Source organism: Herpailurus yagouaroundi, unplaced genomic scaffold, assembly GCF_014898765.1.
Source record: "Herpailurus yagouaroundi ecotype Mexico unplaced genomic scaffold, PumYag 166, whole genome shotgun sequence".
Lineage (NCBI taxonomy): Eukaryota > Metazoa > Chordata > Mammalia > Carnivora > Felidae > Herpailurus > Herpailurus yagouaroundi.
Window position 1 is genome coordinate 26,496,328 of NW_024412407.1, and position 25,941 is coordinate 26,522,268.

General features: G+C 38.4%; 1 protein-coding gene across 3 annotated transcripts; it reads left to right on the forward strand.

Annotated features, from left to right (window-relative positions):
* Window positions 1–10,820: 10,820 nt before the first annotated feature.
* KCNJ8 (potassium inwardly rectifying channel subfamily J member 8) lies at window positions 10,821–18,378 on the forward strand. Of its 3 annotated transcripts, XM_040488697.1 has the most exons (4): window positions 10,821–10,944; window positions 11,099–11,237; window positions 12,089–12,530; window positions 16,688–18,378. In XM_040488697.1, exons 3-4 carry the CDS (start codon window positions 12,157–12,159, stop codon window positions 17,586–17,588), a joined length of 1,275 nt encoding a protein of 424 aa, XP_040344631.1. In that variant the 5' UTR covers window positions 10,821–10,944; window positions 11,099–11,237; window positions 12,089–12,156; the 3' UTR covers window positions 17,589–18,378. The 3 variants fall into 3 exon arrangements, with proteins under 3 accessions (XP_040344631.1, XP_040344630.1, XP_040344632.1); XM_040488696.1 differs by having other exon boundaries at window positions 10,878–11,237; XM_040488698.1 differs by lacking the exons at window positions 10,821–10,944; window positions 11,099–11,237 and having other exon boundaries at window positions 11,361–12,530.
* The last annotated feature ends 7,563 nt before the right edge of the window (window positions 18,379–25,941 follow it).

Consider the following 25,941-nt stretch of genomic DNA (forward strand, 5'->3'; position numbering starts at 1 on the left):
AGCAAGAATACAAACCAAAATCACAACCAGTAGTTTCAGAAAAAGAGTGATGATACCAAGCTGGCTACTGATTATTTTCCTTTGGAATAAAAGAAAAAACTGAAGGGAGGGAGACCCATTCTTCTATCACATGAGCAGCAGAGTGAGCTGGTTGACTAAACCCTTTGGACATTCTTTACATGGTCCCACACCCTACCTTTGCTCCAGAGAGAGAGGGAAAGTCCAAAAAAGAATGTAATTTTCTTTTAACCAAGAAAACAAAACAAAATCTCCTGCCATAAGTAATCACCTCCAAACATTGACTTTTTAAGCCCAAGTTTTATTTCCCTGTGGGAATGACTGCATAGCTCACAGCCTGTGAGACGCTTTCTCACAACCACCCATTCAAAACAAGCAGTAACACCCACCTAGAATTGCACTCTCTCATCCATTTTAGGATCCTCAACACATAGGACAATTACTAGCATATTTTAGATAGAGGCACCAAGTCCTCCCAGTGACCTGTCACTCTCAGACACTTACAAATGCCAAGCACTTGGCCCAGGCACTGAATTTGCTGTGTCATTGGCAAACTGGAAAAGAGAGGTAGCAAAAGACTATGACTTGGGACAAGATTTCACCTGAAAATAGGAGCTCCTTTTCTTTGCTCCCACTTCACTGGACTTCTAGCATATATTAAATTCAGTAAAATATTATATTGGAAACACAAGGCCTCTAGGCTTTTGGCCAGAAACGTAGGGAAAAAATTAGCAAGCCTAATATTTCATGAGAAATTCTTGGCTTAAAGAATATTTTAATAAAGCTTAGCTATGTGTGCCAATAAAGCAGAGAGATGACATAATGACTTATGATTTAAACATCATATCTCTGTAATGTCTAGTACCATCTTGTATCAAACAACACGAGAGAAGCAAAATCCCTGGGGGAAAGAAGAAAAGAGCAATGTAAAATCAATTCGGGTATCAGTAGAATGCGTATCGCATAAACCATTTCATTAAAAATTTGATGAAAGGATAATTACAATGAACAGGTTGAGCAGATATGACGTGAGCCTTTTAGTATCATCTCATTTAATCTTGACAACAATTCTACAAGGTAAACATTATCACTATTTTATAATTGAGGTTCAGATTGGCTAATTTGCCCAAGGTTTAGTGGAACAGAGATTCAGGCAATCTGACCTCAAGGCCCACACTCCTGGCCATGCACTATACTAGACTGAGGATTCATTTAGCGAATCTATGAACTTCTCCTGGAAATAAATGATTTATATGATCTATGATATATAATAAAGAATAATATGTTAGCCTATGGAGAATATATTGAAAAGAATTGGATCGGGAATTAGAAAACCTGAGTTCTAGTCTTGGGTCTATCACATATTGGATGTGTGGCCTTGGATTAATCATTTTAAGCCTGAGTTTCCAAGTATTCATTCACAAAAAAAAACAAAACAAAACAAAAACAAAAACAAAAAAAACACAAAAAGGCATGATAACTGCTCTGTCTTCTTCATCAAGTTTTTGTGAATCTCTGATTAAATGGTGGTAAAAGGATTTTATGATTTGAAAAGCACATTCTGATATGATATTAGTCTTGAGAATCCACTACATATACCATATCTTAATAGTATGATTTGGGATTATTTTTTAAGTCACAAAATAAGCTTTTTCCCTCTTAAAAAATTGATATGCTTCCAACTTTACAATGGTGAGATGATATAGTCAAGCTGAGATATTATGTAAAAATGGCTCTAGAATATTGATAGCCATGGGGTTCTGGAAAGAGCAAATGCAAAATTAGTCTGTTGGGGTATACCTTAGATCTCCTGGAAATGAAAAACAAACAATAAAATTAATTCACACTCAAAATTAAAACCACATGAGAAAATGAACCACCATGAGGAGAAGCAAGAGACACAACAAATAGAAATATTAGCACAAGAACTAGAAATACTTTTTAAACTATTTTTTTTAATTTATTTCTTTCGAGAGAGAGCACAAGTAGGGGAAGAGCAGAGAGAATCCCAAGCAGGCTTCACACCTTCAGTGCAGAGTCTGATGCAGGGCTTCAACCAACAAACCGTGAGATCATGACCTGAGCCGAAATCAAAAGTCAGATGCTTAACTAACTGAGCCACCCAGGGGCCCTAAGAACTAAAAATATTAAAACAATCTATAAGAGATTTAAAAATATGTATGTTTGCCAATGAGGATGTGAAAATGTACTCAACATCATTCTTCATCAGGAATGCAAATAAAGACAGCTAAAACTACAAAGACTAGCAATAAAAAGACTAAAACTACAAACCATAGCAGGTGTTGGTGAAGTTACAACTTTCCTACACCGCTTAAGGAAGTATAAATGGCACAACTTGTATGGAAAATGGGCTTTTTCTACTAAGGCTAAATATGTGCCTATACCAGGACTTACAGTTCCACTCCTGGGCATATATCCAAGAGAAATCAGTGCTTATGTCTACAAAAAGACTTGTACAGAAACGTTCATAGCAACTTTATTCATAATAGTAAAAAAAAAAACCAAAACCCAAAACAAACAAACAAAAAAAAAACCCAAAAAATTTATTTATGGGTAAATAAATGGTGGTTTAGTAGCACTTTGAAATACATGTAAAACAACACAGCCAAATCTCACACAAAATTAAGTAAAGGAAGGCAGGTACTGAAGAGTACCTACTCTATGAGTCCACATATACAAAGCTCAACAGTAAACAAAACAAACTAATGATGAAATAAGTCATAATAGTGCTAGCTCTGGTAGGGAGCAATGACAGTCTGGAAAGGAGCAGCAGGACATCTAGAGTGATAGGTATATTTTGTCTTGATCTGTGATCCATGCAGTGGTTAAATGGTGGTATGCATAGGTTTTTAAAAGGTGAGAGAAAGTAGATTAATTTAGAATAGCCAAATAGAACTAGCAAAGAAAAAAGAGCCATTAAAATTAAAAACTCAGGGTGCCTGGGTGGCTCAGTCAGTTAAGTGTCTGACTTTGGCTCAGGTCATGATCTCACAGTTCATGAGTTTGAGCCCCACGCTGGGCTCTGTGCTGACAGCTTAGAGCCTGGAGCCTGCTTCGGATTCTGTGTGTCCCTCTCTCTCTGCCCCTCCCCCGCTCATGCTCTCTTTCTGTCTCTCAAAAATGAATAAACATTAAATAAAATTTTTAATAAAATTGAATTAAATTAAAAACTCAATGGACAAATTAAATAGTAATTAAGCTTAGATGACGAAGGACTTGTTTTCCATTGGACACAGATCTAGAAGGTACCCAGAATGCAGCACAGAACAAGCAGATAAAAAATATGAAGCACAATAAGAAAATATGGAGAACGTATTAGAAGTTCTGAAACAGGTGTCTCAGAGGGGAAACAAACAAACAAAGAATGAAGAGAATTTAAAGAGCCAAGAACTATTCCTAAAAAAAATCAGACTCAGATGATTTCAAAATTATTGCACTTTCAAGGAGGAACTAATCCCTATTCTATTTAAAGTATTCTGATCCAGAGAGAAGGAAAATGCATCAGTTAATTTTACAAAGGCTCATAACATTCATCCAAAACCAGGCAGAGAGAACACAAAGAGAATAATACAGACCAGTCTCACTTATAAATATTTATGCAAAAATCCTAAATAAGTATATGCAATTCAGCATTATATTAAAATAATAATTTACCATGACCACGTGCAGTTTATCTCAGGAATGTAAAAATAATTCAACATTTTTTAATCTAGTGACTTAATTTGCCAAGTTAATTGGCCAAGGAAGAAACAAAAAAAATAAATAAATAACTTTGACATTTGCTAAAAAGGCATTTTATGTAATTCACCAGCCATTATTAATTTTTAAAAACCTAGAAAAGTATAAAGAACACCTATCTACCTTGAAATGATAACTATGTAAATTACATATGCTGGAAGCATTGTCTCAAAATCACTAAGGAGAAGACCGTGCCTGTTACCACCATTATTACCCACTATTGATCCAAAAATATTAACAAATGCAGGTTAAGAAAATATTAAAATAGTTATAGTGATAAGTTGATTAAATACTAATTAAGGAAGCTGTCTCAAAGTTATGATTTTTTTAGAACACATTACATTTTAAGTATATTGGTGTGTGCTAAATCCCTTACATCCTCACCTAATTTCAGCTCTACAACTCTGAGAGGCAGACGTTAGTGTCTCCATTTTACAGAAGAGGAAATGAGGTTCAGAGTGATAGAGTATGTTGCTCAAAGCCACCAACTAAGGAAGAGGCAAAACTGACAACTGATCCCACATCTTTCTGACTCTAAAACTATGTGAACTTAAACAAAAGGTTACAGTATATTTCATGCATCTTCCCCAGTTCTTCACTTTTTTAAAAAAAAGATTGACCCAGGGGCGCCTTGGTGGCTCAGTTAAGCATCTGACTCTTGATTTCAACTGGGGTCACGTTCTCACGGTTCATGGGTTCAAGCCTCACATCAGGCTCTGCACTGACAGTGCAGGACCTGCTTGGGATTCTCTCTCTCCCCCTCTCTCTCTCTTCCCCTCCCTTCCTCATGCTCTCTCTCTCAAAAATAGATAAACATTAAAAATTTATTAAAAAAAAAGATTTACCCAACTGCATAATAAATTTCTGTAGGTTTACAGAAAGATTATATCATTACCCCATTTATTTTATTTTTATTTTTTTAAGCTTACTTATTCATTTTGAAAGAGACAGACAAAGCTAACATAGGAGGGGCAGAAAGAGAGGGAGAGACAGAGAATCTCAAACAGGGTCTGTGCTGTCAGCACAGAGCCAGGTGCGGGGTTCAAACCCACAAACCATGAGATCATGACCTGAGCTGAAACCAGGAGTCAGACACTTAACCGACTGACCCAGGCACCCCTTACCCCATTTATTCTAACAATAAATGAGGTAACTTGGCATTTTAAATTAGTAACAAATACCAACTATTTAATTCTGATATGAACCTGTTTAGAAAAATGACTTTGTGAAAGCTTTTCTGGCACAGATAATTTTTACCTAAAGGAAAATCCAGATCATTTAGTAGCAGGGAAAAAAATCATGGCAAATAATCGTGGCGTCTAAATATCATTTTAAAACTTTCAACTTCTGGGGCGCCTGGGTGGCGCAGTCGGTTAAGCGTCCGACTTCAGCCAGGTCATGATCTCGCGGTCCGTGAGTTCGAGCCCTGCGTCAGGCTCTGGGCTGATGGCTCAGAGCCTGGAGCCTGCTTCCGATTCTGTGTCTCCCTCTCTCTCTGCCCCTCCCCCGTGCATGCTCTGTCTCTCTGTCCCAAAAATTAAAAAAAATAAACGTTGAAAAAAGAAATTTAAAAAAAATAAATAAAAAAAATAAAACTTTCAACTTCTATAATCCCTTCTGCAACTGGCATTTATGAAAGGTGGCAATAAGGAGTCACCCTACTGAGAGTTCTGGAAAATGTCAGATTTCCCTTTCCAAGCACCATATGAGTCACTGATTTTTCAAAACATTGTGACGTGAAAGCTTAGCAACAGATCAGGACGTTGTTGGGAATTGCTCTTTCCCTAAGAGCTTCAGAGAAGCCTGCAAAGAGTTCCTATAGCAAGACAGATCCCAGGCTCATGCAAACTCGTCTTTCTTGGCACAAGAATATCAAAGCATAATTTCAAGGCCACTATTCTTCATCTTCTCTTGGAAAAGACCCTACCCGTTTTATTTAGTACTAGCATTTTGTGCCCTACCAGCAGAAAATAATTACCACAGGTACTCTCCACTTGACTGAAGGAACCATTTTTCTCTTGGAAACACTATTATAGTAAAGCAGACATGTTGATTTCCTGGGTCCTTATTTTATTAGTGTCTTGGCTGGCTTCTTTTCAGTTCCTGGTGTCTTGATTAAATTCAAGAGTTGAGGAGACACTATTGCAAGTGTTGGTTAGTGAACACTCCGAAGGTCAGTGAGTTCTCAAAAATAATACTCAAGTCTATAAAATGACATGGGTCATGTCTTTTTTTCTCAGTCTTAGGTTAGGGAAGATAGTTAGCTAGTAGTTAACTATTAGGAATCTGTGGGTCTATACCTTCCCCCCTTCCCACCTCCACACCCAGCTCTGAGATCTTTCGACCATCACCAAACCAAAATCAGCATTGCTACATTAATAAGAACTGACATTTAATATGTACTTTTAACAGGCTATTCACTATCTGAGTGCTTGATATGGATTGTGTCATCTTGCCCTCATAACAATTCTGTGAGCTTCTTATACCTGAGTGGGCAAGAGAATCTCCAGGGGAACCTTTAAATAGGCTCTATTTCATTAGAGTATTTAAGCATTCTCATTAAAGATATTTTCATGTGGGGGCCTAAGATTTTATATCTTACTCTATTCTTGCTCAATAAAAGCCTAGAGGGGCATAAAATAATGTTACCAGGTATTTCTCATGTAGCTGGATGATGGAATAACAACCATCCCTTTGAGATACTGTCCAGTGAGAAAAGCACAGGATTTGGGTTCAGATGTTTTGAGTTTGTTGCAGCTTTTCATCTACTAGGTATTTGATATGGGGTAAGTTATTTAGCCATACTTTAATAGAGTCGTGTGTGAAAGGAAGAAAACAACCCAGCATAGCTGTGTAAAGGATTAGGTCAATGTTTTTCAGAGCCTAGTATATGCAGATTCTCTATTCTTTGGGTAAATGGAGGGGTGGATAGATAAGTGAATATTCTTGCCACTTTCCCGCCACTTGTCTGTTTTTCCTCTTCTCCTTTCTATATTTGATCTTGTTCCTGTTCTTTGAATATACCAAACCATTTCCTTTATACTTGCTCTTGAGCTGCCTGAAGCACTCTGTCCCCCCTGTTGATCAGCTGGCTAATCCTTCCTTCAAATTCCTCCTTCTTAAAGTGGCTTCTTCTGAGCCATATGTAAAATTGTCCATTTCTGGCTCCAGTTACTTTCAATACTTTTCTGTTTTATTCTCCTTATAAATTTTGACACCATTGATAACTACACAATGTATTACTCAGTTACTTGTTTGCTAACAGCTTCCTCCCCAAGAACGCCTTGGCACAGAGGCTTTGTTTTGTTCACCTAGATGTGTACTAAAAGGTAGTGATTACTACGAATGCCTCCCTTCCTGACTTGTGGATCCACACCTTGGGCTGCCATAAGTTTGAGGAGCTGAGCATGCAAGCTGGGCGGATTTTTTTTCATGAATGGTGCTGATGGCTATCCTTGAAGAAATGGGGTGACCTAATTTCAAGGACAGGGAGACTTTTTTGTACATAAATAGATACACATCTCGAAAAGAAATGGTCTCTAAACTATTGGAACAGATAAGTAAGAAGAGTTATACTGTCATTGCCATTTCATGATAACTCAAAAAAAGTGAGTTTATAACATGCTGTTTTGATTACTAGTTTATGTAAGAGTTTTATTAAGCTGATTCCCAAGCAATGTGTTCCAAAGTGGTTTATATGAGGACACTAATAAGGCAGCATACCAAGCAAATAGACCAACTGTTACTTGGGCTGCTAACATGAATCCTTTCCATTGTCATGTTGAAGACTCTCCAAATTCTTACGTCTAATATGGCTCAGGAAATCCAAGAGTTTGATATTCACAAGTCTAGTCAAAGGCAAGTACATTAAATGCAAGGACTTCACCCTTTATCTAGAGAGTACTTTCAAGGATTTCACCGATTTATATTTGATAATCAAAGCCATAGACAACTGGGAAAAGCATCAGCCTAATACTTTCTCTACTTGTTTGAAGGCACCTGACAAACTTTGTTTTCAGAAAAATTAGGAATTGCAGAAACTTCTTTATTCACAAATAAAATGCTCATAGGGTCTAAAAGGAACCTAACAGATGTTTACTTAAAAGTGAACAGATATCCTTGAATTGCTTCCCAGTCACATAAATTCCTCTGGTATGCAACATGAGCAGATTCTAACAGAATTTTTAACATCTTAAAGTCAAGAAAATCACAAGATTTTAAAAGTTAGCTCTGTTCTAAACTTATTACTGGTCTCCTCAAGAGTGGAGCACAAGTTAGTCTTCACTAATCAAAGAACAAATAGGAAAATTATTGAAGAGTAAAGAAAACACGTGTAACTGTTAGTGGATGACAGCAAAATAATGATTAAACAAGTAGACCAATAAAATAAGCCTTAAGTAGTAAATGTGTTCTTAAAACATTGATTTCTTTAACAAGCTTCTCAAAGGTAAATTTAAATGTTCACTATTTGGGCCATAATATGAGAATAGGAAGATCAAAAAGGAGAGAAACTAGATATCGATCAATAATAAATACAGCTGACTCTTGAACAACTTAGGGGTTAGAAGTGCCAGCCCCATGTACAGTTGAAAATTCACATATAACTTCTGACACCCCCAAAAACTTTACTAATCACTTACTTTGACTAGAAGCCTCACCGATAACAAACAGCGTGTATTTTGTATATTATATGCATTATATACTGTATTCTTACAATAAAGTAAACTAGAGAAAATAAATTGTTATTAAGAAAATAATAATAATGTTATTAAGAAAAATACTGTACTGTACTGTATTGTACTGTATTGTATTTATTGGGAAAAAACTGCCTAGAAGTGGACCTGTGTGGTTCAAACCCATGCAGTTCAAGTGTCAATTGTATTTTTCTGTCACCACAGTAAATATCACAGTCAGCTCTGACTTTTCCCTCTCCCACTACTGATTCTATGTAACATTCTTTTTGTATATATTTGCTTAGCAGCCCCAGACCGCAATTCCTTTTTTAATTAATATAATAGTTTCCAGTATCTCCCTCTACCAATCACAGAGTTTTGGAGCCCAAGGGACTCTACTCAGAAATGCACCTCCCAAAGCCATCATAGCCCCTGCTTCCTGATCAACCCTACTAAATCAGACTCTTACTGTGTTTTTTCTAATCAAAACCTTTCCATGGCTTACCCTTATGCATTGAAAACTGCCCAGACTCCTTTGTTGAGCATTTAAGGCCATCAATGCATTTATTTTCAAGTCCCCAATACGGTTTTCAGCCTTACCTTTTCCACATATTGATTCCAAAGTATTTTGTTAGCACCTCTGTCATTTGAGCTGTGGTAAGCTAGAGGTTTAGTTAGGACCCAGAGGTAAAGGACTCCCAGCCCTGCCCTCTAGTAACTCTCATTTCGGGGGGGGGTGAGTGCATGGAGACAAGTACACGAATAACCCATGTGTTGAGAAGAGTGGTGACCACGGCTGCCCAGGCAACACTGAACGCCAAGTGTCTAATCCTGCCATCTTGTTGACCTTGCTTCATCGATGGTAATTCATTTAGTTTCTGTTACTAAATCATAGCCCACCCCTGCCAGTACTTCATAATTTTGTTCATGATGTTTCCTCTCTGTGGAATGTCTTATCTTTGCCTTTCTGCATACCCCAAATATACATTGTCTAAAGACTGGATCAGACGTCAATTCATCCATGAAGCTTTCCTTATTGTCTTTGTCTTACTATCTCTCATTTGAATTCCTATAGCAATTTGGTTGTATTTCTTTTTCTCATTTGGTTCACATCCTTGCTTGTATTGGAATTTATTATCAAACTCCCATTTCTATCACTACAACCATTTGCCTCTTCAGACAGCAACTATGATTGTATATATATATATATATATATATATATATATATATCTACAAAAAAAACAAAAAGTCTTTACAAAATAGGTGTTCAATGAATATTCCCTGAGCTAAAATCATAATAGGGAAAAAGTTGTACACCGAACTCAATTGTAAAATAGAACAATGAGGGGATTAACTATACAAATAGATCCCCACACACTTGTAGTAAATCTATGACATAAATTACTGGAAAAATTAACATCAGTAGAGAGGAGAGCTACCACTAACAGACCAGCATCCCCAGGCTGAAAGGCACTAAGATTATCCACAATGGGAAAAAGTTCTTCACTGCCATTATTAAACACTAATTTTAGGTCTTTTGGAAATTAAGTGAACATACTGTTTATTCATACACTTTCTGTCCTGAGTCTTGGAAAATACGTGAAATTTCCAAGAATTAAAGTTTCCATTAACACAAGTGCCAAATCAGGAGGCCTGATCTATGGGACAAAGCACATTTGTCTTTGCTGGCTCCTATTCAAAAAGCTATAGAAAGATATTCACTGTATAATCTTTCTTGTGCGCAATTGCTCTATCTTTCAGACCATCTAGACAAGATAGAGAAGCTGCACCATTTCAGAAAGCAACCAATTCCTGAAAAATGGCCATTTGAGTTCTAAGTGTTGACAGCGATTTTTTGTTGGGGGTAAACTTTCTCACTGGAAGGGACCCCAAATGTTTTTTTGTTTTTGTTTTTGTAGGTTGGGGGGTGGGGGCGGGTGTCTTAGTGTGCCTGTGTGCACGTGCGCGTTTAATTTCCTGAGAACTAGCGTTGGCTGGAGAAGAAACAGTTTACTGGGTTTCAGAACATCTTCCACCTGTATCACCCCACTAGTTCGAAATTTAACGTATATAAATATGTGTGCACACAGCGTGAACACCTCGGAAAACTGTTTTCTGATTTCTATACCTGGTTTTATTCAATCTTAAGTAGCCCAGTTATCTACCAGATTACAAAATAAAAAATAAATTCTCTTTACGTCAGTGAACTTGGACTCAGCAAGTTCTCCCTCCTGAGCAGGGAGCCTTTTAAAGACTTGCGTGTCAAACTGGAGGCCCGGGGGGTCGCCGCTACTGGAAGAGAACTGGCCCTACAGGTCCCGCCCTCCCTACCCCCCTCCCGGTTGCCCCTCCCCTGGCCAGCTCCCTACCTCCGCGGGTTGCGCCTTCCCCCACTCCCCTCCCTTCTCTATCTCGCCAGCTCCGGCGGCCTCATAGATCTGGCGCGCGTCAAAGCCTGAACCGGGAGGCTGATTTGTAGAGCATCACCCCCAAGGTTCTCTTCCCCCAGCCCCTCCTCCTTGCACTGCAACGGCCAGGGGAGTAGCGCTGAACCGGGGGAGGGGAAGATCTACACCCATCCCCCTTCCTCTAGCCTTCCCGCATTCAGACTCAATTGCACCTTTTATTATTTTAACTCTTCTCCTTAGGACACGCGGTCCCCGGATTTGTCCCTCCGGCATTCGCGGTCCCTGCACCCGCGCGCCGGGATGGGAGAGCGAGGGACCTGCCCGCGGTCGGCCGGCCTGTGTAGGGAGGTGCAGCTGCCGCACCCGCTGCCCAGAGTCTGTAAGTTTCAACGCTCCTCCCGGGGAGGGGAGGGGGAGGCTGCTCGCACCCCCGCAAATGATTTAAAATGCCAAACACAGCAGAAGTTTTACAGTATTAGAGGGACTTTTCGGGGCACACTCTTCTAACTCTATCTTGCAATCCGCAGGTTATTGTCCGGGTTTTTCCTGCGGCTTGTATGTTTGTTTGAAGCCTTCGCTGTGAAGTTTTCAATTTACAATATTATGAATTCCAATGGGATTTTTTTCTCTTTTTTTAATGCAGTTCATACTTCTTTGAAATTTAAAATACTTCTTCATCGTTTTCAAGTTACATAGCACATCGCTTATTATTATTTTGTCAAATTTCACTAAACATGTTATTTATACTGCGCAAGAGGCCACGGCCTTTTCTCTGCCTACTTCTAAAAATAACGGAGGAAGAATTTCCTCCCTGTACTTTTCATATTGCTATATCGTCTAAATAATAAGTGGATCGTAATACCCAGCTGGTTTTAATTTCCACCATAGACGCCGCGTGTTTGTATCTTTGCACTAATCTACAGACGCGGTTAATCTCGGAATTATCATTGAGCCTGCTGTTTACAGGACGGCTCCTGGTTTTGTTTCACTAAGGCTCTGCCCGTGTTCATAACGATACGGAAAATTGAAACACTTCCGATTCGTACCAAATAATTTCTCCGCGACTCCAGAACTCAAGCGCAAAAACTAGAATCGTGTTGGGATTGATAAAATCATACCTTAGCTTTGCAGGTCACCTGGAACGTATACACATATCCCTGAATGCAAGAACTGAAGAGGTGAGAAAATGGGGGAGGGGGGAGTTTTAAAATCGTCGTTTGCCTTATGCAGGAGGACGTCCCGAGGGAAGAGGAGTCAGGTCAGAGACAGGTGAATAAGCTGGCTATGGTGACAGGACGATGTTGGCCAGAAAGAGCATCATCCCCGAGGAGTATGTGCTGGCGCGCATCGCCGCGGAGAATCTGCGCAAGCCGCGCGTCCGAGACCGCCTCCCCAAAGCCCGCTTCATCGCCAAGAGCGGGGCATGCAACCTGGCGCACAAGAACATCCGCGAGCAAGGGCGATTCCTTCAGGACATCTTCACTACCTTGGTGGACCTGAAATGGCGCCACACGCTGGTCATCTTTACCATGTCGTTCCTCTGCAGTTGGCTGCTCTTCGCCATCATGTGGTGGCTCGTGGCCTTTGCCCATGGGGACATCTACGCTTACATGGAGAAAAGCGGAATGGAGAAAAGTGGTTTGGAGTCCACTGTTTGTGTGACTAACGTCAGGTAAGAATGCAGTGGGATGAGGCAGGGATTGAAAACGGTGTGGGAAAAAATAGGAAACTGCCCTTGCTCTCCTCTTACAGTTATTTTTGTGGAAAGTGAAATAAAGCATTCCTTTAGTACCTTCGGGCACAAAGAAGTAAAAAAACAAAACAAAACAAAACAAAACACAAAACTAATCTGACACATTAAAATCGTTTTAAAGGAAGCTTTACGGATGAGGAGTCTCTGCAAACGTGGAGCTTCAATCCCTCTGGCTAGCTTTAAAAATACTGCACTGGTTATTATAAAAATGGTTATGATTCAGAGGATTCCAGAATGCCTCACTCGGAAAAAGCACATATTTAGTTTTCAGTATGAAAAAGCTGCTGGCCATAGTTCTAGTGTCCACGGGTAAATATCTCTGAACAACAAAAAATATTGTGTCAATGCTAGCAATATTGTTCCAATATTTCTCTTGCCCATGACATTTCCAGCAATAGTGAGGGAAATGGGAAAACACTGGCGGACAGGTGTCCTAGGTTAAAAATCCACTAAAATTGAAATAAGTAGCTACAAGCCCATCTTTATCAAGAGTATCTTATATAATAGCTGGTTGCTAGCATTGGTTATGCTAAGATGCAGAACTAGAAAAAAATTAACTTTTAATGGAAATTGATCCAAGTTTTTCATGGAAGGGATTATACAGAAGTACCTTAATGTTGTGATTTTCTTTACAAGTTTTAATAGAGTAAAAACAAGACCGTCCTCAGACTGCCTAGCTTTTGCTTCTTTCTCTTGTAAGTGTTTCAATGGTAAGTAAAGTGAATTTGATTTCACTTGGCCTAAGAACATATTTTCACATGGCCTAAGAACATTTAGATGGGGTGATCTGTCCTTTAATTTTTGTTGGAAGGTGCAAAGAGATCATGTATATCAATTGCAAAAATAGTCACTCTGAAGCAAAACAATGGCAATAATACTGGAAACTTTGCCAGGACATTTTCTGAGTAATATTACAAATTCGCGTAGTGTACAAAGCAAAGCAACTTGAACAAGCACCATTCTGCCAGGCAGCTGTAAAGAACGAGACCTTTACTGACCCTTCTGAACTTAGCATACCATTGCCAGAAGCGGAAACCCAGACTTTGAACTTGTCCTTGTCCGTCCTTCCATTTCCTAAGTAACTTCAATGCCAGCGTATCAGGAAGAGATGCAACATTTGTGTGCAGAGATCACACATCACAGATTTCAGCTCAGATTTTGAGAAGAGAAAAATATACTGAATTGATCCATTGCCTTTATCATCAAGTAGATATTATTGTGTCTTGAACTTTTCACAAACTTTTCTCTGAAAGAAAATATAGATGAAAAATGTCGGTGATTATCAGTGTACCGGATATAAAAGAAACAAAACATTGTGTTTAACAGGTATTTGTAGGCCAAGTATCATTTTCTATAATATTTCTCTTTAAGAAATTTATGGACACTGATATTGGTGAACCAATTTCATATCAAGATAAATTTTTAACAAACGTGCAGTAGATACTCATAAAAAGAGATTAAAAAACAATAAACCTCAAAAATAAATGGCAGATTTTATTTACAAGACAAATATTTTGGCTTTTCCTGTGAAAAAGAAGTCATGAAGCAGTTTATTAGAGATATAGCATTGGGGCGCCTGGGTGGGTCAGTTGGTTGAGCGCCCGACTTCAGCTCAGGTCAATAATCTAGCGGTTTGTGAGTTTGAGCCCTGCGTCTGGCTCTGTGCTAGCAGCTCAGAGCCTGGAGCCTGCTTCAGATTCTGTGTCTCCCCCTCTCTCTGCCCCTCCCATGCTCATGCTCTATCTTTGCCTCTTAATAATAAATAAATGTTAAAAAAAAATTTAGAAAGATATAGCATCAAAACTAACATCCTTTTGATGATTTTTTATAGAATGCACTGGTTGCTAAAAGCTGTTTTACTGCTAGCTTTTATTTTTCACAAGATGTGTTCTGAAGCATTTTCATTACCCTGATGTATTCCTGCTGGTATGAATATTCCATTTACTGTGAGAAATGACGTCTCAAATACAGTGAGACAAAGCTGATCTCCTCAGCATGACAATTTTTGATTTTTAGTTTTGCTTCTTACCTAAAAAAATAACTTGAAATCTTTTAAGGTTAAAATCTTACTAATTTTATTTTTAACGTTTTCCTACTGTTTATACTTCATCTCAACATTTAGTTTAATCATAACCAACCGCACATAATAAAAATTTTTTCACCAAAAATATAGAACCAGAAAATCTCCATTCTCTCCCAAAGGGGATTAAAAGATGTCTGATAATATTTCTTATTCTTTACATTTCCTTACCTTTCGTAAGTTAAATGTCCCACCATGTCATCAAAATTAGAAACAACTTAGAGTGATGGTTACTCACCAGTATGTCCAAATAACATTCTACCATTCTCATTTTAGGATGGCTCACTTTCTCTTTCATGTGGATGACTTTCCAACATGAGGCAGAAAATAAACCAACATGTTTTCTTTCATTCAACCTAACTCCCTCTGTACCAGAACAAATGAACAGCTGAACACTTTCATCTTCTGAGGGTGTTTAGCATGACAGGTGTCCATAAAAGGCTGGGTCTTGTACCACGTAATATTTAGAAATAAATTCTTTCATAAAATAAACAATACATAAAATACAGCATATGAATAATCTCCCAAGCCATTAAAATGAAACGTGGGAATATTCACCGTCAGTCTGCTCCATGAAGTACATATACATTATTAGAAATCAGTGCTGTATCCAAGTTCCTCCCCTGGGGTCCATTCTTAATCTTTACGAGTTTTTGTATCATACAACACATCTTCTGTGTAGCTAGTGCACTAAGCAATTATTGTGGTTTCCATGAATCTTTTTAGCAGCAAAAGGGGCAAAAGGGCAATTTTTCACGTTCCACTGGAAAGCTAATCAACAGCATCATATATGCTTACCCCTCATGGTGTTGCACCAAAGGGCAGTGCATATACTCAGTATTCAAATGTTTAAGCATTTTGCCCACTCATTGTGCATGGCATTTATAGATAGATAATACTCTGGCAGATAGCCTACGCATGGTTAATCTATAAAATTAGAGGACTTTGGAATTGGCATTGGGGGCAAACATAGGACTAACCTTGTTTATGTAAAGAAGCCATGGCAATATAGGTTATGTGGGTAAGTGAATAAATTAATCTTAAGAATAACCAAATGTGGTGTATCTTAACCAGGGGAACAAATCAGACTAACCTGAGAGCTTTTTGTAAGTTTTGCCCAGTCAACTTTGAACTTACCAAATCAGTGTTTGCACTAGATATGGAAGAGAGGTACAATTTGAAAAAGCTTCCCAAGAAAATACTGACACTCGTCCACTCTTTCCTTTTGCTTCTTTCAAAAGATCACTAAGCTAGAAGAGACAGAATTCAAGTTCTCATTAATTATGTGATCTTGACATAGCCACTTACAAATCTCTTTCTCAAATTTTTCCTTTAATGGCTTCAGTATTCACTAGAATTAAAGAACAAAATGGGACAATCAATTTAAAAAAAAGTTTTCTTTCCGAATGGCAAAACATTCTTTTTTTATTAAAAATACTAATATTTTTGAGTCATGTGTTTTGTACCACCTTTAAGCACCATGCTTTGTCTGTATAAGGTATACAATAAGCGTTAGCCAATGAGTATGATTTTAAGGGTTGTAAATAATAAAATGTTCATTTATTACTCAATACCTTCCCATATGACTCAAGTCACTTAAACACAGATATGCAATAAATAATAAACATAGAAAGTTTCACCAAGTAAACTATGCCTTTGTGAAAGTATTTCACAAAGTAAAATATGCCTGTAGATACAAATATGTATTTATTATTTTAACTTATTCTTTTAATGCTTTCATATAAGTAGGTCCATCATTGTGTGATGTAGAAAATAACAGAATTGTATCCCAGAAGTCTGAAAGTGGAGGCATTATGATGAGAGATGGGGAGAGAGAAAGTGCTTGTGTTTAGAATCAGACATTTGACAAGTTAAGTTGCCAGGTGTTTCCAAAAGTATTGAATAGCTTTTGGAGGAAGAAAATTCAGCTTAGCATGTTATTTCATTATTCAAAATTTGATCTGATGGCACCGTTTTCTGATATCACTCCTTACAGGTCTTTCACCTCTGCTTTCCTCTTCTCCATTGAAGTTCAAGTGACAATTGGATTTGGAGGGAGAATGATGACAGAGGAATGTCCCCTGGCCATCACAGTTTTGATTCTCCAGAACATTGTGGGTTTGATAATCAACGCAGTCATGTTGGGTTGCATTTTCATGAAAACAGCTCAGGCTCACAGAAGGGCAGAGACCTTGATTTTCAGCCGCCATGCTGTGATTGCCGTTAGAAATGGCAAGCTGTGCTTCATGTTCCGAGTGGGTGACCTAAGGAAAAGTATGATCATTAGTGCCTCAGTGCGCATCCAGGTGGTCAAGAAAACAACCACACCTGAAGGGGAGGTGGTGCCTATTCACCAGCTGGACATTCCTGTTGATAACCCAATTGAGAGCAATAACATTTTTCTGGTAGCCCCTTTGATCATCTGCCATGTGATTGACAAGCGCAGCCCCTTGTATGATATCTCAGCAACTGACCTTGCCAACCAAGACCTAGAGGTCATAGTGATTCTGGAAGGAGTGGTCGAGACTACTGGCATTACCACACAAGCAAGAACCTCCTATATCGCCGAGGAGATACAATGGGGCCATCGCTTTGTGTCCATTGTTACTGAGGAGGAAGGAGTGTATTCTGTGGATTACTCCAAATTTGGCAACACTGTTAAAGTAGCTGCTCCAAGGTGCAGTGCCCGAGAGCTGGATGAGAAGCCTTCCATCCTTATTCAGACTCTCCAAAAGAGTGAACTATCCCATCAAAATTCTCTGAGGAAGCGCAATTCCATGAGAAGAAACAATTCTATGAGGAGAAACAACTCTATCCGAAGGAACAACTCATCCCTCATTGTGCCAAAGGTGCAATTTATGACTCCTGAAGGAAATCAAAACACATCGGAATCATGACAGCAAGACAACCTCAAGAAAGTCTTTTATCAAGTTTTGATAGTTTGTGCAAAGCACTGTCAGACTATTCCAGAATGGAAACACAGTAATTTGTCCTTCTATATCTTCATGCACTAGATGATACTCATATTCAAGCAACAGCACTTTCTGTGTCAATAAACAGTAACACACAAGGTGGAGGATTCATGGCTGACACTTGTTTCATACATGCAGTATTTGCAGTTATATTATGTATAGGAAACAGTATGTTCTCATTTTTCTCCATTTGAAACCCAAGAATTGCATAATAGACCTTGAATATAAAAGTTGGCCAAGGAATGATCTGTTCAAAATGCTTAGAGGTTAAAACCACTAAAAGAGGTTAAAACAGATTTCTCTGTTTCTGTTGGTCACTCTGGAAATGCAAATAGGATGAAGGGCGGAAACCCAAAATTTTGTTGTTAACACCTTTTGTATATCAACCAGTATGTTATGTTGCCTTCTTCTTGTTTTTTTTCCCAGATACTGTACCTGGTGAGAGGCCTGAGGCAAAACCTGCTGGCCTCTAGTTGCTTCTAAACAGGTTCTGTTCAGTTACTTCTTCACAATGACCTTTGCAAGTTTCCTCATCCTCCTGATGGCAGCCTATTGGTGGAACTGGGCAAGGAGCTTTAGAGAAAAGTAAGAGCATTCCTGTCTCATTTAGGACTGGATTGCTAAAAGTGACAGTTACTTTTTTGGCTTCTCACTTCTTACAAGCCCCCATAGGGAAATACTGTATTGAATATTTTATTAAAATATTTTCTTTGTATTCACTGTAGTTTTGTGATTTCTCTTTCACAATATTATCCCTAGTCAAAGCTCAAGGGGGAAAAAAAGCATTTTTAAAGGCATGTGAAAGAGATATACAGTGATAATACCTCTCAGATCTTCTTGCCTTTGCAATTGGTTATTCCAAGGGCACTACATCTTTTTCTTTCATTTTGGTTTTATTTCCTTCCAAGATTTGAGATGTTTTCTTAGCTCTTCTTTCTGAGCCTGGTGTATCATGGAAATCTTACAAGCTTTTTTCTTTGAATCTCCAACCTTCCGTCTTAAAAATATACTTCCTTCCTAAATTCAGGCCTACCATACATAAGTTTAGCTTTATTTCACTTGCTAAAGTGATATTTTCTATCAAAGCTTGAGCTAATCATCCTGAGCTCCTGTTTCTTCAAGGAAGGGATGAGGGCACAAAGACAAGCACTTAGTTGAGAGGCTCTGGGTTTGCTCTGTTTCACATCCGAAACATCAGAAAGCTGAGCTCTTGTACAGCCTTTTACACAGATTTGGAGATTTTATTTTACTTCATTTATGAACATTTGAAATAGGCAGATAATCACAAATATATTAAAATCCTAAATTAAACAAAAGACTCATGATTCTAATCGATGAATGGAAATTGTTTGTTGAGTTACTGAGTTAATCATTTCTGAACAGTTCTAACCACTCCTTTGAACTCCAGACTCATGTAGCAAGCAGGTACTTAAAGCTGCACCTGGTTACCCCATATGCATTTAAAACGTGCCTAAAACCAAACATTCCATTTTCACTAACAAAACCTACCCCCTATCCCCACTCTTTCTTCCAATCAGGCCAAAACCTGGGAATCATACTTGACACCTCTCTTTCATACCTCACATGCCATGCATTAGCAAAACCTGTTAGGTCTGCGGTGGAAATACATCCAGAGTATGACCAATTCTCTCTACCTCTCCCTCCATAGTTCAAGCTGGGTGCTCATTACCCAGAATATATAGATGCAGCTCTACCAATTGTTAGAATATTAAACCATTTTTGGAAAAGGATGCCAAAGAAAAAAATAGATCTTAATAAGACTTCACCCAACGGAGGTTTCAGAGGTTGGTATCAGACTTCGTAGCAGTTCTGGTACAGGTGCAGGTCCCCCACTCTCACCCTGGGGCAGCTGAGCAGACCCAGAAAGGCAGCTGCCACACCAACAGTAAGACTGTGTATAATGCCTGCCTGCTGCCCCATGACAAGCCAATGTTAGCGGAGATGACACAGGCTGCAGGGTAGGTAGTGTTGGGTACAGTCAGTGGGACTGAAATGCAGGATTTTTGAGTCCAAGTGATACAGAATTCCCTGGCACTGGGGCAAATTTAGCTATGGAGCGTGAGCAATTCCTCCATCCCCCTTCCAGCTGCAACCAAATACTAAATACCAAACATCTAATGACCATCAGTTCAATGGGGAAGTCAATCAAGAAGTTCGATGGGGCCTCCTATGTCAAGTCATGGCTCAGGCAGGGACCTCATTTAGCTGGTGACGGCCACATTAAAGAAAAGATCACAGTAATAATTCCTAAAACTATACAAACGTTTTAGAATACTACAAGAATTTGAGAACCTATGTTTTTTTAAAAATATATTTAACTGGCTAAAAAGTTTCAGGAACTATTTAGTTTTAGAAAACAGGAAGACTCTGTGTGTATGTGTGTGGGGGGGGTAATTTTGACTTATGTATTGAATTTAAGTATTATTTTATATTAAATATTTAGTCTCTACTCCCACCCTAATCTTCATACAGCAGCCACAATATTCTTTTTTTTTTAATTTTTTTAATGTTTATTTTTGAGAGAGAGAGAGACGGAGTACGAGTGGGAGAGGGGGCATAGAGAGAGGGAGAGAGGGAGACACAGAATCGGAAGCAGGATCCAGGCTCTGAGCTCTCAGCAGAGTCCGATGAGGGGCTTGAACCCCCGAACCGTGAGATCACGTGACCTGAGTCAAAGTCAGATGCTTATCCAACTGAGCCACCCAGACACCCTGAGCCTCAATATTGTTTTAAGTAATACTACATCGCACCTCTGCTTAACACCCTCCCGTGGCTTTCCGGTTTTCTAACAATGAAAACCAAAATCTTTCCCAAAGCCTATAAGCCACTACGTCTCATCACTCTTTCCCTTCTCTACCACACTGGCCTTGGTGTTCTTTGAAAAGGAACCATACATACTTTCTTATATCATGGATTTGCTTGTACCTGGAGCATTATCCCCAGAAAGCCTCACGGGCCTCTCCTGTCATTATTTAGTGACTGGAGTGCCGTCTCATAAGACAATAAAATATTATGGTTAAGGAAATAGACTGCAGCCGTACTTAGCATCTGTGAGGTCTTGACAAATTAATTTTTGCACCTCATTTTCCCCATGCATAAAAGCAGAATGATTATGGTACCTACCTCATAAGATTTTGTAAAGAGTGAGTTAACATGTATAAAGGGCTCAGAAGAATTTAATTTCTTTGCCCAGAACAAAAGCTTGAAATGAAGGACTGCCTTGAAATTAGTTGCACTCTTAGTAAATGAGTAACTCAATGCATTACATTTGTTCTCTAAGACAGAGACAAAAGATCTTTGCAGCGTAAATCTAATCTCTTAAATCTGCAGCAGAGACCTTATATCTGCCCACTTCCAGTTATTATGTTTCTTGATTCTTTGATACCTGCCACTTGCCTATCATCAACTAGTATAATGTATAAAACACTATAATGTATAAAAGGAAATATTTTATATACAGAGGATATTTCTGGTTTTACATATCTATCATTCGTTTATTCATCTGGCAATATATTTTCAATGTCTGACATTTACCATCTGGCAAAAAATAGCTAGGTGTGTTTCGTTTTATGAAAAAGGACCAGAAATTTATAGGCAAGGTAGGTGCTGATTCTGCTCTTAAGTAATCTAAGATGGAAAGTATGAGGAAACACTGGCTTGTGTATCAGAATTACAGAAAAGAGGGGTGCCTGGGTGGCTCAGTCAGTTAAGTGTCTGACTCTTGGTTTCAGCTCAGGTCATGACCTCACAGTTAGTTATAAGACCGAGTCCCACACTAGCCCCTGTCCTGGTTGGGTGCCTGGTTAGGATTCTGTCTCTCCTTCTCTCTCTCTCTCTCTCTCTCTCTCTCTCTGCCTCTCTCCCCTTCACACTTGCTCTCTCTTTCTCAAAATAAATAAATGAACATTAAAAAAAAAGAATTACCAAAAAGACACTTCCATCTCAAAATCAAAGTTAAGACCTACCCTTAGTTACTAAGAGGGCCTGGGAAGACAACAGAAGATCCAGGGCCAATGCACATATGGCTTTGCTGAGAGCTGCATGAGAAACCAGAACATTGTTAATCCTTAGAACTACCATTGTTTTCCTGCTTTACCTTATCCCAATATCAGTTTTATTCTATAATTTCTCATCATTTGCCATTTGTCTCAAGACTTTTCCTGAGTAAAAATCCTGTTTCCCAAGCCACAAACATTTCTAAATACCCCTGGCCAAGTGTTTTGGCACATAAGTGTCTCAGAACCAGCAGTGACTTAAAGAAATAACCTCAGTTTCCAGAGTCTAACTCCCAGAGAAGTTGCTAGCCACTTAGTCAACACGAGGCAGTATTCTTTCCCCTCCATTGATATGAATCATTTTTGTTGTTGTTGTTGTTTAATAATTTGGCATTTAAGAAACAAGAAGTTTCCTCTTTACAAGTAAATTAATTACAGATGAAGAAGAATGACAAGTTATCTATGTCTCTTGGGGTTCCCACTCCCAACTTTTGTCATTTTCAGCATGTCGAAGGTAGAGGCAGATCTGAAATTAGTGTCTCTAAGGACCAGTGCATTAAAATAACCATAACAAATCCTACAGGCTGTTTAAGAGGAAACCCAAGGGCCATGCTCTTCCCATGATCTTTACGAACAATTCTCATCAATGGTGATGGGAATTTCCCCGTAGACCTAGGAAGGAAGTGACTCTAATTACACCCCTTGATAATTTACTGCACAGATTCAAGTTTAAGTTCATGAAAATCTTAATCAGTCTTTTAACTTCAGATCAAAATATCACATCGGAGCCAAATTTCATGGCAGATTATTCACATCTTCATTAGTACTCTTTTTTGATTGTTGCCCAGTTCTCATGAAGATTTTCTTGGCAGTACAGTATGACACCCTTCCCCCCAACTCTAATACTCTCTGGGGTAATTTAAATGAAACTATTACTTTGCACAGTGTTTATTTTAATCACTTGAAAAAACAAAAATATTAAGGCTGGATTTCTATATACTATTGGATTACTTTGGTTTGCATTAAATAAATATTGAAAATGTAGAAGATAAAATAGCTATCTGTAAAACTGAAGTTAAAATAGCCTTTTCATGAAAAAAAGGCTTCAATTATTTCTCATTGACTGTTGATAAAAGCCCACATTCTTTAAGCATGATACTCAAGGCTCTTTGCGGTCTGATTCCAACACATCTTTCCAGCCTCACCTCCCAGCTTCCGTCCGCAATCCTGCCCCTCTCCTCAATACCTTATACTGCTTCAAGTTTATTGAATGCTCCATTCAGTCTCTCACACAATTCTGCAAGTCTCTGAGGCTGAAATCTGTGCTTTTTCTATCCACCATAACTATAGCTTTTACAAAGCCTTTTCAAATCCTCCACCTTAAGTACTTCTTCATTCCCATAATGTGTACCTGTTTATTGGTCATTTCATAATAACTGGTACTATATAATGTTTTGATATCATATTTTCATATTCGTAACTAGATTAAAAGTCTGTCTGTTCCCAAACTACTTACCACAAATAAATGGTAACAGCAAATTGATAGTTACCTTCCCCCAAATCTATTCTTTCTTTCACAGCAACAAATTTGTCTAGCTAGTGATACTACCTTCCCCAGACTCTGTTGCTGTTAGTTGTGGTCACATGCTTAATTGGGGTCAACAGCCCATGGACAGAGGTCAGTGGATGTCTTCCCTTTCTTGACTTTAAAATTTCTGACCTTAGGGGCACCTGGGTGGCTCAGTAGATTAAGCGTCCGACTTTGGTTCAGGTCATGATCTCACGGTTCATGAGTTCCAGCCCCGCATCAAGCTTGCTGCTGCTGTAAGCACAGAGCCTGCTTTGGATCTTCTGTCCTCCTCTCTCTCTCTCTGTCCCTTCCCCACTTGCTCTTTCTCTTTCTCTCTCAAAAATAAATAAATCTTGGGGCGTCTGGGTGGCGCAGTCGGTTAAGCGTCCGACTTCAGCCAGGTCACGATCTCGCGGTCCATGAGTTCGAGCCCCGCGTCGGGCTCTGGGCTGATGGCTCAGAGCCTGGAGCCTGTTTCCGATTCTGTGTCTCCCTCTGTCTCTGCCCCTCCCCCGTTCATGCTCTGTCTCTCTCTGTCCCAAAAATAAATAAACGTTGAAAAAAAATTAAAAAAAAATAAATAAATCTTTTAAAAATTCTGAGCTTATAAAATTAACAACACAAGAAACAACAGGTGTTGGTAAGCATGTGGGGACAGGGAAACCCTCTTGCACTGCTGATGGGAATGCAACTGATGCAGCCAATCTGGAGAACAGTATGGAGGTTCTTCAAAACACTAAATAGAACTACTCTATAATCCAGAAATTTCACTATTAGGTACTTACCCAAAGGATACAAAAATACAGATTCAAAGGAGTATATGCATCCCAAAGTTTATAGCAGCATTGTGAAAAATTGCCAAACTATGGAGAGAGCCCTAATGTCCATCAATCGATGAACGGATAAAGAAGAGGTGGTATATATATATATATATATATATATACACACACACACACAAACACACACACACACACACACACACACACACACACACAATGGAATACTACTCAGCCATCAAAAAGAATGAAATCTTGCCATTTGCAACAATCTGGATGGAGCTAGAATATATTATGCTAAGCAAAATAAGTCAGTCAGAGAAAGACAAATACCATATGATTTCACTCACATGTGGAATTTAAGAAACACAACAGATGAACATATGGGAAGGTGGAAAAAGAGAATAGAGAGAAGAAAAACACAAGAAACTCTTCAAGATAGAGAAAAAATTGAAGGTTGAGGGATGGAGGTAGACGGCGGTGGGCTAGATGAGTGATGGGTATTAAGGAGGGCACTTGTCATGAGGAACACTGAGTGCTGTGTGTAAGTGATGAATCACTGAATGCTACTTCTGAAACCAATATTGTACTGTACATTAACTAATTGAAATGTAAATATTTTTAATGTTCAAATGAATAGCTAAATAAATAATAAGAAAATGTCCTGAGCTTATATTTCTGCACCTTCTTTTTCCCTCCCATGGACCAGACACATATGTGGTGGAGGTCAGCTTTCACCAGGCTAATGATGACAAAACCCAAGGAGCAAAAAGATGGAAAAAACTGTGACACTAAATGACTTTGTGGAATAGAGTCACACTAGCCTGGACTATCTACCTTTAGACAGTTAGTTACATGAGAAATAAAGAAATATATATATATATTACATATATATAATATATATATATTAATATATAAAAATATATATTTAATATTATATATATAATATTAAATTTTTTAACATTTATTTATCTTTGAGAAACAGAGAGAGACAGAGCATGAGTGGGGAAGGGTAAAGAGAGGGAGACACAGAATCCAAAGCAGGCTCCAGGCTCCAAGCTGACAGCACAGAGCCCAACGCAGGGCTCGAACTCACAAACTGCAAAATCATTCCCTGAGCCAAAGTCGGACGCTCAACCGACTGAGCCACCCAGGCGCCCCAATATATATATAATTTTAGTGGGGTATTTTTAGTTTTTCAAAATTTGCATGTTTGTATATTTTACTACTACACTCAAGCTTAAATTTTATCCTAAATACTACAATGCTAAATTAGATCAAATGGACTCACAACCCACAGAATAGCAAAAGACATTTGTCATCCTCATATGCTACAAAAGGCTCATATCTGCCATTTATATAGAACTCTCACAAATCAATAAAAAAGTACAATAAAAAGTAAAAACAGCCAAATAGAAATAATTGGCAAGCAACATGAAAAAGCATATGACAAAAGAGAGAGCCTAAAGTGCCAACATATATATCAAAACATGTGCAATTTCACTAGTAACTAAAAAATGCAAATAACCACAATTCAATACCATTTTATATCAACAGAAAATTTAATCTTAAAAACCTAAAAGCAAGTGTTAGACACCAAAATCGTTATTATATAACAATAAAAGGGTCAGTATATCAAGAAGTAAAACAACTGTAAATATTTATGTGCCCAACATTGGGTATATAAGTTTATAATATATAAATGTAATATAAATATATAATATATACAGCAACAACAGAGCTAAAAGGAGAAGCAAACAGTAATATAATAATGGTTGGAAACTTTAATACCCCACTCTCAACAATGGATAGATCATACAAGTAAAGAACCAGTAAGGAAACAGCATTTGAACATCACAGTCCTAAGACATATACAAAACATTCTATCCAACAACAGCAATACACATTCTTCTCAA

Coding starts and splice junctions, on each gene's coding strand:
- KCNJ8 (XM_040488697.1), top strand. CDS start 12,157: ATGTTGGCCAGAAAGAGCATCATCCCCGAGGAGTATGTGCTGGCGCGC. Junction 12,531..16,687: donor GTTTGTGTGACTAACGTCAG/GTAAGAATGCAG, acceptor CACTCCTTACAG/GTCTTTCACCTCTGCTTTCC.